The 17,803-nt window shown below is 35.9% G+C and overlaps 1 protein-coding gene across 3 annotated transcripts; it reads right to left on the bottom strand.

Moving 5' to 3' along the window:
• Positions 1-1,419: 1,419 nt before the first annotated feature.
• On the bottom strand, positions 1,420-16,534 carry LOC129887174 (hydroxymethylglutaryl-CoA lyase, mitochondrial-like). Of its 3 annotated transcripts, XM_055962157.1 has the most exons (9): positions 16,417-16,534; positions 16,148-16,303; positions 14,983-15,154; positions 14,612-14,791; positions 12,451-12,531; positions 12,153-12,316; positions 10,675-10,811; positions 9,340-9,455; positions 1,420-2,660 (listed from the first exon to the last, which is right to left on the bottom strand). In XM_055962157.1, exons 2-9 carry the CDS (start codon positions 16,282-16,284, stop codon positions 2,412-2,414), a joined length of 1,236 nt encoding a protein of 411 aa, XP_055818132.1. In that variant the 5' UTR covers positions 16,285-16,303; positions 16,417-16,534; the 3' UTR covers positions 1,420-2,411. The 3 variants fall into 3 exon arrangements, with proteins under 3 accessions (XP_055818132.1, XP_055818133.1, XP_055818134.1); XM_055962158.1 differs by lacking the exon at positions 12,451-12,531; XM_055962159.1 differs by lacking the exon at positions 16,417-16,534 and having other exon boundaries at positions 14,983-15,176; positions 16,148-16,280.
• Between the last annotated feature and the right edge of the window lie 1,269 nt (positions 16,535-17,803).

Genomic DNA, 17,803 nt, shown 5'->3' with positions numbered 1-17,803 from the left:
ATGATAAAATTATTTTTGTCAAAATATATCTCATAGGTGAATTCAAAAAATAATACGAACCCACTATTATTAATTAATAGTCTAGAGGCATGAAATGCATATGGTATAAAGTAAAAACTTCGATCTCTAGCCTCAGAGACTTGAAATACAAGTGGTGTAGGCGAGCATTCTTATCCATAGTTTGGAGGCTAATGCAATAAATATGCACCATGTGTATATATATGGGCAAATAGTAAAAAAATCATGTTATAACAATAATTTTAGCTAACTCAGCAGTTCATAACAATTTTATATAAATCTCTATACGGGTCGTCGAGGCTATTAGGATACCTAAATATATGCAAATCGATGTGCGGAGAAATGACGTGGATCATACCGAAATTACACGTAACTCTTTCTCAGAGGATCGAGAAGACCATCATAATATCTGTATGTATGCAAATCGCTATGTGGACCGACAAAATCACCATGATATCTATAACATTAAAAAAATGCATGAATATGAGAAATAACAACACCACGAGTAATATATGTATGTATGCAAAGTAGACATCCCACAAGTAACACATGTATAACCGTACCTCCTCTGTACCACAATTATAATACCATGATCAATTTGACCATCACAAGAATCTGATAATCACGACAATATAAAACAACCTCCTACTGGTCCAATTTGACACGGAATCGACATCACTAGATTTGAGTTTTAGACAGGAATAACATTAACAACAATTAAGACATTTATAACCGACAATTGATAGCACATTAAACCCGAAACCTGTAAAATTAAACTCAAGAAATCATGCCCAAAATAAAAATAAAAATTGCCTGCACAAGGTTTTGGACTTAAATAAGTTGATAATCAATTTTCTTTTGGTGATATATATATATATTATTATTATTTTTTCTTTTAAAACAAAGTTAAAGTTGTGTTTGGAAAAATATATTCACTTCTTCAACTTTTCAAACTTGAAAAACTCATCTAAAAAACTAATCCAAAAAATCATTTCACTATCTAACCAACGAAGTTTTAAATTATTATTTATTATTTTTAAAAAAAAAAAGAAGAAAAGATTTCATGTCCAAAAGGTCCTAAAATATGCAAAGTATCAAGATAATCCTTGCTACCGATAAAACATGACTTCTCTTTTTCTATCTCCTTGTAAATAAATGAACTTTACATCAAGTGTATCCTAGAAAAAAATATTAAAGGAAATGAGATTTATTATCCTCTTATAATTTGAATATAAGAACATGACAATTTCAGATCTCTAATGTGTAGAAATGATCTATTATAGAAAAAACATATAACTAAAGAAAACTATTTCTCACTAGCAAATCAAGTCATCAAAGGTATGGAACAGACAAATTTTAAATAATTTCTAAATAAAGAAATACATATCATTTTTATAGGTATAAGACTAAAAAGAAAAATATATATCACATAAAATGGAATGAAGAACGAGGAAGTAACAACATTTTTACATGATTAATTACAGCAAAGTAAAAAGCCAGAATTCCCCGACAACTTACGTACCCTCAGTACAACCCTGTGAAGTCAATAAATACCTGGAGTTGTAAATGTTGTTAAACATTCAGAACAGCATAGTTAAAAACTACCACCATTCATTTTCTGTCTGCTTTCTCTGCTCTCTAACAGTGTATTTCAGATGATTATGAAGATATTAAAAATATCTGAAGTTCTAATCCAGTTGCACCAAGGCAAGAGAACATTGGCACTATGTCAAGTGTCGACGACTAAGAGAACTATTTGACCTGTTATTGTCAATGACAAAAATATCATACAGAGATTCAGACTCACTGGCAATTAACCTTTCGATTCATTGACAGTTGGTATCAGCACAAATGAACTTGTTACAGGTAGTGAGTTGCGTCATATATGTCTACAACCTTCCATGTGGTTCTCAATAGAGAACTTTTCCTTCCCACCATCAGCCTTTAAAAGAACAACCCATGCAGTTCTCTAGTTCTTACAAAATAATTTCTTTTCATGTCTGACACTTCCTCCCAAATCCTCCAAAGTGCCCAACCCAGCACGCCAATATGAAGGTTCTACCGTCAGTCACTAGGACCGGTAGTGAAGCCAGGAATTTTGCTAAGACTATTCAAGATTTGATATTTATTTAAAAGAAGTAATTTTTAACCAACATACGCTGTATTATTTTCTCTATACACAGAATAATATTCCAACAAGAGTGTTCAACCGACTACCCTTCAGTCTGTCGCTATGCCACTGACTAGGTGACACATCGACATGGGTATGTTTAATATAAGACAACAATGATGGTACGGTATGAGTGACAGTAATGGTGCAGTTAAGTTGGTCTGAAGTGACTTTCACCTCAGAGTGGACGCAGTGCACAATTTTCAAAGGCATCAGATGTCCCTTAAAGCTTTGAGGCAGTAGCTGTTGTTCTGCTCAAGGCAATAGCAGCCTTAGAACCAGAAGGGCGACCCAAATGTTTGCAGATGAAATCTCCAGCCAATAGAAGCTTTCTCAGATCCACATTTGTCTTCACTCCTAGTCCATTGAGCATGTAAATGACATCCTCAGTAGCCACATTACCCGAGGCACCTTTGGCATATGGGCAACCGCCAAGTCCTGATACAGATGAATCCACTATGCTGATCCCCATCTGTCAAGATTAACATTTTGTTACTTAAAGCATTATTTATGCATTAAGGTTCAAAGTGTCAAAGAATACATAATAAGTTCATGCCACTTCCATCAATTAAGTGATTTGCCGAATGACCTAGATACAGTAACAAGATGCACATCCAAGGAGCCTAATGATCAAGTTTTTGTTTTGTAAAACTCAGCAATGTTTTATTTTTTTTTGGGTATATTTCTTCAAAAATAATTATCATTTTACAATAGGGTGTCTGCAGAAAGACCTTGTGCACATGGTGCATGCTTGCACACACAGCATACAATAACAGAAGGGGATTTTTATTTAATTTTTTGCTTGCAGGAAGTCTTGTACGCCCAGTACATCCTTGCACACGATAACAGAAGGGCTTTTTCTGCATGCAGGAAATCTTGTATGCATGGTGCATGCTTGCACGCATACCCCACAACTTCTTCAACCCATGCAAAGCCCAAAATTGAGATTCAATTTATTTTCTTCCTTTTCCTGAGCTTGCACACCACTCCAACAAGGGTTTTCACCCAAGATCATCTCCAACATTAAGGTAAGCTTTAAGGGGCAAATTAATGTTGTTTTACACTCCCTGCTGGAGTGTGGTGGCTAAGACTCATAGACTACCTACTCCTTAGGAAGTGTGATAAAGGTTTATGCAAGGACTTCAAGGTTATCCCGAGCGAGAATAATACAGTGGTTATGGGGGCTTGGGAGAGTAGCAGGGATGTCGATAGTATGTGAGCTAGGACAGTTGACTGCATTAGAGAAGTAACCAGAGAGGTGTTAGCGTTCTCGAGGGGTAACCTAGGTGGGAATAAAGAGGGTTGGTGGTGGAATGAAGAGGCCCAAGGAAAGTGGAAGCCAAGAAAACTGCTTATGACATTAGTGGAAAGCTTAGACGAGGAGGATAAGAGGAAGAATAGAAAGAGGTATAAGACCGCGAAGAAGGAAGCGAGCTAGTGGTCACGAAGGCTATAATGACAACTTATGAGCACTTATATGAAGAGTCGAGGGCAAGGGCAAGGATCAGAAGTTGTACAGGCTTGCCAAGGCGAGAGAGGAGAGCCCGTGATCTGAATTAAGTGAAGTGCATCTATGAAGAGAATGGCAAAGTATTGGTAGAATAGGCACACATTAGATGAAGATGGAAGACGTATTACCATAAGCTCTTGAATGAAGAAAGGGACAGAGGTATCGTGTTAGGGGAGTTAAAGCACTCCGAGAGTCGTAGAGATTTTGGGTATTGCAGTTGCATAAAGGTTGCGGAGGTTAAGGGGCTATTCGTAAGATGATCGGAAGAGCGACACCAGATGAGATCCCGGTAGAGTTTTGGAAGACTGTAGGCGAAGCAAGTATGAAGTGGTTGACTAAGTTGTTTAATATCATTTTTAGGATGGCAAAAATGCCAGAAGAATGGAGGTGGAGGACAATGGTGTTGTTGTACAAGAACAAGGGTGATATTCAACATTGGAACAATTATAGGAGTATCAAACTACTAAGCCATACTATGGAAGTTTGGGAGAGGGTGGTTGAAATAAGAATGAGGAGGGGTGTGCCTATATCTGTAAACCAATTGGATTCATGTCGGGACGATCAACTACAAAAACCATCCATTTCGTAAGGAAATTGTTGGAGCAGTATAGGGAGAGGAAGAGGGACTTACACATAATGTTCATCGACCTAGAACCGACATATGATAAATTCTTTAAGAAGGTCCACTGGAGATGTTTAAAGGCTAAAAGTGTACATGTGGATTACATTAGGACAATTTAGGGCATGCAAAATAGAGCCAAGACCCGGATTAGAACAGTGGAAGGTGACTCAGATCACTTTTCGATCATGATGGGGTTCTGCCAGGAAATCAACCTTTACCACGTTTCTATTTGTCTTAGTGATGGACAAATTGACACGACATAATCAAAGGGAGGTGTCGTGGTGTATGTTATTCACAGATGATATAGTGTTTTAACAAGACGGGCGGTGAAGTGAACATTAGGCTGGAAGTTTGGAAACAAACCCTAAGGTCTAAAGGTTTCAAGTTAAGCAGCACTAAAATAGAGCACTTGGAGTGCAAGTTCGGTGATGTAACGCATGAGGCGAAAGTGGAAGTAAAGATCAATGCACAAGTCATACCCAAGAGAGGAAGCTTCAAGTATCTTGGATCCATAATCCAAGGAGACGGGAAATTGATGATGATGTTGTACACCGTATTGGAGCAGAGTTGGAGAAATGAAGGCCTGCATCCGGGTAGCGTGCGATAAAAATGTGTTGCCAAGGCTTACAAGTAATTTCTATAGAGAGGTGGTCAGAATACTGGTCAGTCAAGAACGCACATATTCAAAAGATGAATATAGCAGAGATGAGGATGCTCAGATGGATGTGTAGGAATACAAGAGAGAGATGATTAGGAACAAAGTTATACGGGGCAAGGTGGAAGTGGCTTTCATGGCGGAAAAGATGAGGGAAACACGATTGAGATAGTTCGGACATGTGAAGAGGAGGTGTGTACCAATAAGGCGGTGTGAGAGCTTGGTTGTAGCAGGAATTAGGAGAGGTAGAGGTAGGCCGAAAAGAGTTGGGGCTGGTAATTAGACAGGACCTGACCCGAGGTAGGAAAGTATGAAGGTTGAGGATTAGGATAGAAGGTTAGCTGGTAGCCGAGTGTTGTCGCACTTTAGGTGGGAGAGCCAGGGGGCTAGCCCCATCTTCTTTACTCATTAGTAGTAGTGTGTAGTAATAACGTAGTTTCATATTCTTCAACGTGTTTTACTTTCTAGTTAATGCATTTGCTTTGCATCTTGATATTTTGTTGTCATATTTCTCTTGCAACTATGCTTCAAATAATTTTCCTTTTGAGTTGAGGGTCTATTGGAAATAACCTCACCTACAAAGGTAGCGGTAAGGTTTGCGTACATCTTACCTTCCCAGATCCGACTTGTTGGATTACACTAAGTATGTTATTGTTGCTGTAGTAGAATCATAGAAATTATCCAGATCTCTCATTTCCACCAAAATTTCTCCAAAACCTAGCATTTGAGATTTTTGCACGTTAAGGCTAGGCTTGATAATTTACCTTAAATGGACTATTGATAGACTAGCATTTGAGATTTTTGCACGTTAAGGCTAGGCTTGATAATTTACCTTAAATGGACTATTGATAGACTAAGTAATGCTACATTGGGCGAGGTTTGAGCCATGGCTCAACGCAAGAGCTCACATGTAGATATGCAGATTTGATCGTATTAAGCATGTTTTTAAGTTCATAGCACCATTTTGCTAGCTACAAACCGAGATAAGCAGAGACCTAATCATCTAATTGTGATTCTATAAACGAAATGTTTCCTAAGTGTTCGTTAAATTGCATAAAGTGTTATTTTTAGTAATGTGTGCCCAAAAGCACATAGAGACAACCACGTGCTAGTGTTCCTTAGCTGTGGAAGTACTACATGATACTTTGTGTCTTTAACCAAGTGGAATATGTTACTTGAACTCCTGCATGCTTTCCTAACATTATTTAGACTTCCAACTTGACTTATGAGATATGAACACATGTTTATACCAAAATTTGAGATGCTTAAGCTTGAATGAAATTCTTTATGTTAAATTAATGCTTTGACCACTTGAGGCGTCATGTATAAGTAGGGTTTTATGTTGAACAAAACTATGTTTTTGGACGAGTATAGAAGATTGAGTGGGTTATGCTTTCACTGGAAGAGGAGGCTTTAATGGTATACATCTATTCAAACTCAAATTCAAAAGATAAACTCCAATTTATGGGGAAAATATGGATCAGTTCACATTCTTTTAAGAGAAACTCTTGTATTTTGTATTCGTTTTTTTGGGGAAGGAGGCTGTCACACAAGAATCACATGCTCATCTACTGGTTAGTCCATGTCGTTTGCGGCCTTACACTTAATACCCTCTTGGCCTTACTTTGACACCATTCACTTGGCATTGATGTACCTTTATGTTACAGTCGATTGCTAGCTTACCTGACCTTTCCCTGATGTACTCGATAGTAGATATGTAAGACCCCGGAAGTTGGAGAGACGGAAAACGAAGTTTGAAAAGGGAAACCATGGCAATTGCAGCTTTTGGGCACCAAGTAGACCTCATGGATCCCTTCATGGGCCGTGAAGAGGCAGCATGGTCCAGCCCTGGTGCATTTGGAAGTTGGGTGAAGGTTCACGAAGGGGTTCATGGCTCGTGGTGGACCTCACGAACCGTAATTCCTTCCGTGAATATGACCCCCAAGACTCTAGGGTAGGGTGAGGACCACGACCCGTGGTGGGCTCCAAGGAAGTCACCCCTCCAACCCAGTCCAAGCCCTCCTCACCACGGGCTGTATTTAGCTTCACGGGCCGTGGTGGCCCTTCCATGCAGGTGCCCGATTCAGTTAAGTTAGGGGTGTTTTGGTCTTTTCCCTATTGACTCATTAATGAATGTGGACGGTTTTGGGGGGTTTGTTCTATCCTATTAACTATCCTAAGCCTTCTAACTCTCATTCTCACCCTAACACCCAAATCCCAAAATCTCCTCTCTAAAGTTCTCTCTGAAGGGTCTTCTTCTTCCTCAAGCTAATTCCAAGAGAAATCAAGTCAAGTCTCCAAGTCAAGAGAAAATTAGGAGCCCGTTTGGATTGGCTTTAAGTTGGTCAAAACCAACTTAAAGCCCCTTTTTAGCTTTTGGACGTGTTTGCCTAATGCTGACTTTAAGCCATAAAGTTCTTAAAGTCAGTCAGAAATGAAAAGTTAGGATTTCTAACTTTTTTTTCCAAAGTGCTTAAAGTCATTTTTTTTTACCATGGAAATTACTTTTATATCCTTTATATTTTAACTAAATTCTCAAACTACCTTTTTTTATTCTTTTAACCCTAAAATTCACATCATAAGCACTTTTATCCAAACACTCAACTGCTTATTTATAAAAATAACTTTAAGCATTTCAAAGTTCTAAAAACACTTTATACATAAAAGTTACTTTTTTAAGCCCATCCAAACAGGCTCTAGGGCTTCTAAGGTCTAAGGTATGTGGGGATTCATCCATGGGTCCTTTCACCCACGGAGTCCCAATGTTTTCTCAAATTCTCTTTCATGAATTCTTCTTCTAAGCCCTATTTTCCATGTAATTGCATTGGGTCTTCTTAATTATGATTTATCTTATAGTTATTGATTAGATTATGCATAAATTTTATTATATTGCATGATTTCAAGTTGAATTTCAATGACCCATGCCATATGATATTTTCAAGTATGTTTCAACGATTTATGATCATGAATTTCAAGGGATTCCAATGAATGTTTATGAATGATTATCAAGGCTTATGAATGACTCATGAAAGATTATGAATGATGTTTCAAGTAAGTATTTATAGTGTGAAAGGTAATTCTCACACAATCATGTTAAAGAGGTGTGAAGGATTTTCTTACCAACTCATGGATTCTAATGAATCAATCCTGTTAATGAGTTATTCTTATGATTACTTTATGACGAGGATTGATATCTTTTATTGTCTTTCCTAATAATGATTAATGACCATGATTTATGACTTCCGTTGGGATAATGACTAACCACCGAGAGGACTTGAGGTGGGGTTCAGTCCGGTAGCCAAGTAGCTACCCAAGGGAATCCTAGTAGCAACCTTTAGTCCCTAACTACATTGCTCGTGTAGGTTTATGATGTCAATATGGCCTAGCTAGTGGATCCACATATAGCTCATGATGTTATGATGTTCTCACGGAGTCTACCTTGGCAAAATAGCCTCTCCCTTCTCGATGTGGGAGTTACATCGGATTCCATGTTATAGCTCGCATGGTCTTATATGTCGGTTAAAGGTCTTATCCCAGACCAAGGTATATGAAAAGGTATAAATTCTCATAATGATGTATTTAATGCATTGATCACATGATTATGATGTTTAAATGTTTTCAAGGTTTTACTCATGTTTTAAGATATTGGTCATGCATCCTATGTTCATATTAATTATGTCCTATTTCCATTGTTCATGCATACTTAGTGCATTCCATGTACTAACACATACTTTTTGCCTACATTGTATCATATTGTAGGGTCGGACGATCATCGCGCACCTTCCACTTGTGGTTAGAGTTGAGCTTTACTTTCGTATAGTTGGTGAGTCCTCATGCTTCGAGGACAAGACTTTTATCTTTTCATCGTTCTTATGACTTTTATATGTTGTCTTGGGTGAGCTTGTCTTATGCCCCCATCTAGTCTAGTAGAGGCATGTTGGATGTCATGAAGTCTATGGTGTCCTTTCATTTCGAGTTTGAGATTTGTTCTCTTTAATTGAGATTTTTCATGTTGAGACTTTATTTTCGCATCTATGTCTTAGCTTTACTGGTTTACTTACCTTATGTATGCTCATGAATGATATGCTAAGAGGCTTGGTTGGGGTCCCTCAGGATTCGAATCGTCGTGTCACACCTAGGGCCTAGCTTGGGTCGTGACAAGATACCTCCGCTATTTTTCATTTTTCCTCTTTTTAATTGTTTTCGCATGCCAACTTGCACAAGAAAAAAATAAGACATGCTACACCTTTTAGATCTAGATGGACACAGCACCAACTATGCAACAAACAAATTTCTCATAATGTGATAAAATATGCCAACATGTGAAGAAACTTCTCACTACAAATAGAGAAAGGAGATCTTACTTGCAACGACACAAGAATGTTAGAAAGAGCTTGTCCATAAGTGTCATGAAAATGAACAGCAAGCCTCTCTACAGGGACAACTTGAGTTACTGCATCAAGCATTGGAATAACAGTACCTAGCAAATGGAGAGCAGAGACAGAAAATATGGGAATATGTAACAAATAAAAAATGGTTTAGTGAAGGAATGACATTTTTGACAATCAAATCCATTTCAGATACAACTCAAGAAAAACAATTGACATATAGTAACTGTCTTTCGTTAATTTTAAAGGAAAACCATTTGATGAACGTCCATTGCATTTTTTGTGTAATTTTGGCACAGACAATGAAGTTGAAATGGCCTATACATCCACTTGATGGATTATGAGTAGATTTCACAGCACTCTGTGCCGCTTCAAATCACATCATCTCCTTATTAAGCTATCGAGTTCAAAACTATATATTTAAGGAGTGTAGAAGACATGCACCTGGAAGTTAATCAGCTGGGCAAATATGTATACAGTTGAGACATTGAGGTTATATCCTATGTCTTCTAATAAAACAATGAAAAAAGTGAAGGTGAACATTATTGTCTTTCCTATCACGCCTTCATCAAGGTTCTCATGACCATACAATCCTGGAAGTTCATCAGCAGGGCAAATATGTGTACAGTTGAGTCATTGAGGTTATATCCTATGTCTTCTTATATAACAATTAAAATGAGAGAGCGAACATTATTGTCTTTCCTATCATGCCTTGATCAATGTTCTCATGACCATACAATTATTTAACAGTTAACACTTGACAACTACATGTCTCAATTATTTTACGGATTATATACACTAATTTCTCTCAATGTTCTTTATGATAATTATTTTCCTCTAAAAAACATCGCACTAAAAACGTACTTGACACTATCCTGAGAGACTTCTCTTATTTTTATATTTTATCTCTTAAAGCCAGAAGAAAACCACATAGAAACCTAACTTAATACATGGTAAGCAGTCACCACTGTCCGTTATTGGAAATTGAATCTAAAATCCAGCAATTCTAATAAGATGTGTTACTAATTAACTAATAACATAGCAATAATGCACTTCCCTAAAAAGAAAATTATATTGTTAAGCTGTCTATGTTGACTCCGTAGCCTGTAGCTGAATGTAATACAGCAAGCTTGTCCCTCAAAAGAGTGACTGCCGATAAAATTCTTCTTCAAGTAAGAATCAGAATTACCAACAAGTAATGTAATTTGCTGGCACATGCTAGAAGTTTACCAAGAAACACGATACAGATTCTTCTAGCAGATCAAAGGTACAAAATGGGGAAGTGTGAAAACTGAGAAGATTCAGAATTACCTGGAGTACCAACTCCAATTGTGTCACCAAGAGAAATTTCAAAGCAACCCATATCTACAAGTTCTTTAGCCACATATGCAACTTTTGATGGAGACACTGCTCCTTCTATGGGACAGCCAACAACACATGATATATACCTGATAGAAAATAATGATAGCTACTTTTTCAGTTCAAGAGATGCAAGCTTACTTCTCCAGATAAATGTTACAACAAAAGAATAAATTCCTAAGCATTACTACCAGTTACTCTAACAGATTTACTACTAGTTCTCCTTAAGTGCTTGAAATGACAGAGCTACCTTGATTTGAAGATTATATCTAATACAAGAAACCAAGACCTTTTGCATGTCGAAGTCTAGCCACTAAGGAAGGAATAATTTGAGCTCGTAGACATAGGTAGGGCTTAAATAATCAGGAAAAGCAAAAATCACAAATTTTGTCACAAATGTTAATCATTTATCATCATTTCCAAAAATGTATTTTCTCAATCCTTTGTCCTTCCAATTTTAATGGATGTCCACGAAGGAACCTCCATTCAGTAAATTGTAATACTTCTAGCTGTTTCAAATACGAGGGATTTGACATCATTAAATACAAACATGTAACAGGAATGTACTTCTGTAACAATCAACTATAGCAGTAATTAGAATGACAGAAGCATGAATAGCCAAATATAATAAAAGGGATTAGCAGAGCAACTGGTGAGCTAATATGCAGCCCCTATCCATTGAAAACCAGTTCACTTGGATTCTTCGGTGAACATAGACATCCCTAGACATGAATATACTCTGACTACTTTGTAACAAGGGCCATAGTCAATAAGCTGGTACTTGGTTTCCACAGGCAAATTGCAATACATGCTAATGGAAACATTTTGTAGTTCGTCCAAAAGAAAGTGATCTTTAGACAGAATATAATACACAAACACTCATGAAGTTCTAATATTCATATTTTTTTTACCAAAATCTTCAGTTCCACATTGATTCCTGGAAGGAATAAAAGAGGAGATAACTGTACACGATATAACATGGTCACTAGTTAGCACTCCACCAGAAAACACTAAAGCTTGCCTTCAGATCCAGAAAAATTGTAAACCTCATATTTGGAAATTGTATCATGGTAAAAGGGAAGGTTGGAAGTGATCGATAGTCAATACTTTATGCTTAAAGGTTATGAATGGGGAGATTCTTATGCGAGGTGAAGTTATAGCAAAATTTAACCACCTTGCTCCAATGTATAAATAAATTTAAGCTAGTATATGATGTGAAATAGCAACCATTCTGTTCTGCTGAAAGAACTGTAAGCAATTATTAAGCTATATGGGTTCAGCAAAAATCTGAATGAGACTAAGGAAGTTAAACAAGCCTTGAGTCTCTACTTCGCTTGAACTCTCCTTAAAGACCTTACATTGTTAATCTGGTAAAATTGGAAACGTAAAACCTGAATTCCTAGAATATATAGATCTGCTAGAACGCATACCCGCGAACAGGGATGGAATGGTTTTTGGCTGCAAGGGCAACATCACGATAACGAGCAAGACTGTCTTCAATGCTACAATTTATGTTAGACCGAGAAAAGGACTCGGATGCTGCAGCAAAGATTGCCACTTCCTTGGCTCCAGCTGCAACAGCTGCTTCAAAACCCTTGAATAGAGCCAACAAAACATTATGAGTGATCTCAATCATCAGGCTCCATTGTGAGCATGAAAATGTATACAGATTTAACATAACAAGACATATAAAGGAGAGTCTCACGCTTTGCATTTCTATCAGCTTACTTTAAGATTTGGTGTCAAAACAGGTAAGCGCACCCCTGTAAGGTTCCTAACTGCTTCAATTACATCCTTTCCATCAGCTAACTGCAATTTGGTATTGGCAGAGAAACACTATCACCAACACTCTAAATAATAACTACGGCATTTTGGTAGTTTAAATCCTATTGATTCAATATATATTACTTGAGGGATATGCTGCAGTGCTATAGTTCATCACAGGCTAAGCAGAAGCACATTCATGCAAATAAATTAAAATAATCATGAACAAGCTTGTCACATCATTAAGTCACCAAGAAGTGTTGCCATAAATCTCAATAAACTAACACAAGAGGTTATCATTATTATACTTTCATGTAGATAGAAGTTGAGGATTATAGGCCCGTAATAATGAAGAAGATTATGAAGACGTGAAGCGCTTATTCATCCACAATAGAATCCCAAATCATATATAGTTCATGCTTTTGAATTTGCTTGAAGTTAAACGGTGCATGCCATAATCTCATAAAGATCTGCAACTTTGTGGGAATAGAAGAGGACTACAAAAGGCGACAAAATATTGCGGAACACTACACCAACAGCTACATGGTAGACTGTGTGGAAGGAGAGAAATCGAAGATACTTTGAAGGCAAAAAGGAAAATACTGTAACCTAAAGCATATATGTTTAAGAGCCCGTTTGGATTGGCTTTAAGTTGGTCAAAACCAACTTAAAGCCCCTTTTTAGCTTTTGGACGTGTTTGCTTAATACTGACTTTAAGCCATAAAGTTCTTAAAGTCAGTCAGAAATGAAAAGTTAGGATTTCTAACTTTTTTTTCCAAAGTGCTTAAAGTCATTTTTTTTTACCATGGAAATTACTTTTATATCCTTTATATTTTAACTAAATTCTCAAACTACCTTTTTTTATTCTTTTAACCCTAAAATTCACATCATAAGCACTTTTATCCAAACACTCAACTGCTTATTTATAAAAATAACTTTCAGCACTTCAAAGTTCTAAAAGCACTTTATACATAAAAGTTACTTTGTTTAAGCCTATCCAAACGGGCTCTAACTCTCAACTTATTGGTGTAAAAATGAAATGCACAAGTAGACAGGTTGGTTAATTCCTTTCTTTTCACAGGAAGTTAGTATATTACTAAGAAACGTATTGTTGGGGTCATACTACTTATGATTGCACTCATTGGGTGCAATTCTTTAATGAAGTTGACATGACCTGCAGATGTCGAGCAGAATGAACATCCTTTTCATGACATAGAAGTATGAACTTGATGAAAACACAAAGCAGTAATCATGGTTAGTCACCCGTGAGATATAAAATTATATCAGCGTAACTCTTCAAACTTGTTCAAACCATCTCATGGCATGAGTTGATACACGGCTACAAGACATACACTACTCATTTGAGCATTTTCCGTTTCGTAACATCATCATTGTAAAGCAAAAAGTTAGATAGAATCAAGCACTTGAACCTAGAAACTGGAAACCTTGCCATATATCTCTACCTGAGGGAACCAGATCTTACAGAAATCAAATGTTTTCTCCTCAAAAATCCAAAATGACTAACAAAAGCATTCATGGGGCCTTAAACAATGTTTATCACGGTCAAATTCATCTTGCAAAATAAACAAAATACAAAAGTAACAATCTTTAAGGGCCTTAGTAGTTAGTAAGAGTCATGGGCGGAGCTACCCTTGCCCGACGGGTGTCAAGCGACACCCCTTCGTCGGAAAATTACATTGTATATATAGATCAAAATTTGGTTTAATAAATATATATATATCAGTATTGACACCTCTTAAAACAAGTTGAAGGTTTAGTGTAGTGGCTAAGGGGTTGCAAAAGTTACTTGAGGTTGTGTGTTCTACCCCTGCTAGCAGCATTTATTTTTTTACTTTATATTTTGACACCCCTTAACAAATTTCCTGGCTCCGCCACTGGTAAGAGTCCTAACAAGGGAGTAACTAATGATCATAAGAAAAATCTCATGCTCATGATTTAAGATGAAAAACTAACCATTAAAAGAAGAACTGAAATGAAAATTCTTCTCATTTCACACAGTTGGAAAAGAAATAGCAATAAAAAGCACATTTTGCAGGAGAAGTATGAGGATGACAAATGCAAGACACGTAAGGAAAAAAAACCCTAGGAAAAGCAAAATATATACCTGTGGTACCCACTTTGGAGACACAAAACTAGTAGCCTCAACAACTGGCAGTCCACTAGAAACAAGTAATTTAATAAGCTCCACCTTCACTTCAGTAGGTATTATTGTCTTTTCATTTTGCAGTCCATCCCTTGGGCTAACTTCTACTATCTTGACAACTTCAGGGACAGATCCTAAGGACTGCACAATTAATTATATGGTGCCAAAATTATAAAGAGAAAAATCAAGGAACTAGAGCTGATGCCTTCAGGAAGTTAGCATATGTCCTAATCCTTGCACAAGTTAGGTCACCAATATTAAATATCACAAAAAGGAAAGTACACTACATGAAATATCAGCAAGATCCGGAAACACTGACAAAAAATAGATACCTTGTCTTTGATGTCTTTTAAATGTCCATGGCTTCTATAATAACGATTTGACAAAGAAAAAGATACAATGCTTGTTCTAACCACCCTATGATCTTGATTAAATAAAGGATTACATGATGAATCACTTCTCATTTGTCTTCGCAATTGGAATGCTCCTCCTTCAATATCCTTGCTGCAAGGATATAGTTATTTTACTATCAAAAGATGGAAAAAGAAAGGTTACTTGTCAAAAGTCATCGGATGCCAATAAAACTAATTGAGAAAAAGATGATAGTGAAAACCCTGCACAGTATTTTTGACAAACACACTGATTTTTCCCAAAACATCTAGTTTAAAGTAACTGCTGGAAACCATTACCAAAGTGGCTCAATTTGAAAGAGGTGTACAATAATAGTAGCATGAAACTTTCCAAGATCTGTTAAAAAATGTTTTTGGTTGACAATCTTTTGATCAAACTGCAGCAATACACTAAACAACTACTTTCTTTTTTTGATAACCAAAATAAAATGCTTCAGCAGACTCGCAAGACCAGTGGCCCCACTTCTCATTTTGTACTAAACAGCTACTTTCTTCTGGACATATTACTTATATTTATTTTGGAAAACGACTTCATTGTGAAGATCAGCTCTTTCCTTATTATTCATGAAACATAAAAATAAAAAACATCTCCCATGGTGTTGACAATTAATTGGCATGATTTAATATGATTGCTTCTTTCAGTCATTATGAGTCCAACACAAACAAACTCCAATTATATACATTGCACTTGAGTGATATTGATTTATTCTCTTGATTGTCAGAGATATATTTCAAATCAACGACTATCTAGAATTATGGCGAGGAAACAAATTCAGGGTACAGGGACACCAACGACTATCTAAAATTTTGTATCTTTATTCTGGAATTTAAAAAACACCAAAAAGCTGTAATGTTTTTTTAAAAAAAAATTGGTAAATTGTAACACCAAAAAGCTGTGTTTTCACTCCATATTACTCACAAAAACTACATTTTTCAAATACTCACAATTTTCATCTACAAACTCCCTTTGGTTATGAGTAATTCATGAAACAACACCGCAAGCAACATAATCAAAAGAGAATTTTATTTTTTTTTACAAAAAAAATATATAGGAAAGTTTAACATCAGAAATTTCTTCAATGAATACCTCAAATTGATTAGAGACGAAGTGTTGTTTTCTGCTCCGAAACTCCTAGTAAATCCACTAAATTGCTCCTCAAAAGCAAAAGGTGTAGTTCTCAATCTCCATCTTAATGTTTTCTTCATTACTTTACGAGCTAACATTTCAATACATTCATTCAATCTTCAGAAGAGAAAAAATTACACATAAATTAGTACTTCGTTTTACGTATTTAATCTGATAAATTAACAACAATAATCATATTGAACTGGAAAACCGGGGTATGGGTGTCTAACCTTAGAGAAAAATTGGGATAATTAGAAAACTTCGTCGGCGATCGGAGCGAATCGAGAAAAGAATTTTGGATTATCAATCATCTCACCATACGCTTATCTATTCTAATTATAATTATGATTTTGGGATTATTTTGAAAGAAGGCCAAATACATAGATAGCTCCTCCAACTTGCCATTCATTTTTCATTTTGGTGCTCTAAGTTAGCCTTGTTCTATTTTAGCCCTTCATCACAAAATACTAATTTTATGATTTTTTTTATTTTTATTTATGTTTTTCAACTATACTCTTGCATTTTAAAAATCAACGTCTATCTGTTAATTTTCGTAAAAAATAAATAAATAAGTAACAGATGACCATCATTTTTTTAAAAATAATGATGATTTCATTTTGAGAGTTTCTCTGTATTTTTTCATAAAAAATTACCGATGAAAGTGTGTCCGATTTTTTTTCTTTAAAAAAATCATCGAAAGTCAGACGAAGTATATCGAGTTTTAGCCTTTTCTTAGTAGTGTTATTAGCAATGAACAAGAGTCTTTTTTTTATCTGTATTGAAGATGAGTTCTTTTTTCCGTATTGAGTTAAATTAAAAATTAGAAAGTGAATATTTGCGCTAAATCTTGACAGCTTGGATGATATGGGGAAAAAAATATATGTGGTGTTATTTAATATAATTCAATGTTTAAGAAAGAAAAATCATTTGAGTTTGGCTGCTTAGGTATTTTAATGATGTTTGGTACGTGCTTTATTCGGTCTTATTCTTTGTTATACATGAGTCATATGTTTTTTTGGTTATTTCAATATTTTGATATACTATTTTAGATGTCGATCAACTATTATTTTCTGATGTTGTACGTCCCATTATCAAAAAAATAACTTTAATTGTGTGCTTGTGCCTACAAGTGAAAATCTTGAGTACTTTGTGTTTATCCAAAGCTAAAGTTGCTTAATATACGTTAAGTAATTTTTTTAGCTCATGGAATTATCAATTTTTTGGTTGTTAGTAAGCTATAGTAGAAATTTTAAAAATATAGGTTGATCGATAAGCTGATCCATTGCCAGTTACTTGTTGCTAGTGTCATGGCTTTGATATTATATTTCTTATTAATATACTGTATTAAGGATAGTCCATTTTAGTGGATGAATCCATCCGATTTCTTATGATTTAAGTACTGCATTTAAGAGATAAAATGTCATGTTCTGGAGTTCTAATACACAAGACTTTAATGCAGTAACTTGGTATAATTTTATGTATCATTTGTTTAAGTTAGTGTAGCCAAGTTTAAATATTGGTTCTTATACATCTTCTTTGTAATGCATGTGAAACCTGATGAGTTCAATGTGGACTCCATTTTTGCCTTGCATTGTTATGATGGGCTGGTAGGCCCAA

The sequence above is a fragment of the Solanum dulcamara genome, chromosome 4 (genome assembly GCF_947179165.1).
Source record: "Solanum dulcamara chromosome 4, daSolDulc1.2, whole genome shotgun sequence".
NCBI classification, from domain to species: Eukaryota; Viridiplantae; Streptophyta; class Magnoliopsida; order Solanales; family Solanaceae; genus Solanum; species Solanum dulcamara.
The sequence above is the reverse complement of the archived record's forward strand: the minus strand, read 5'-3'. Positions and strand labels throughout refer to the sequence as shown.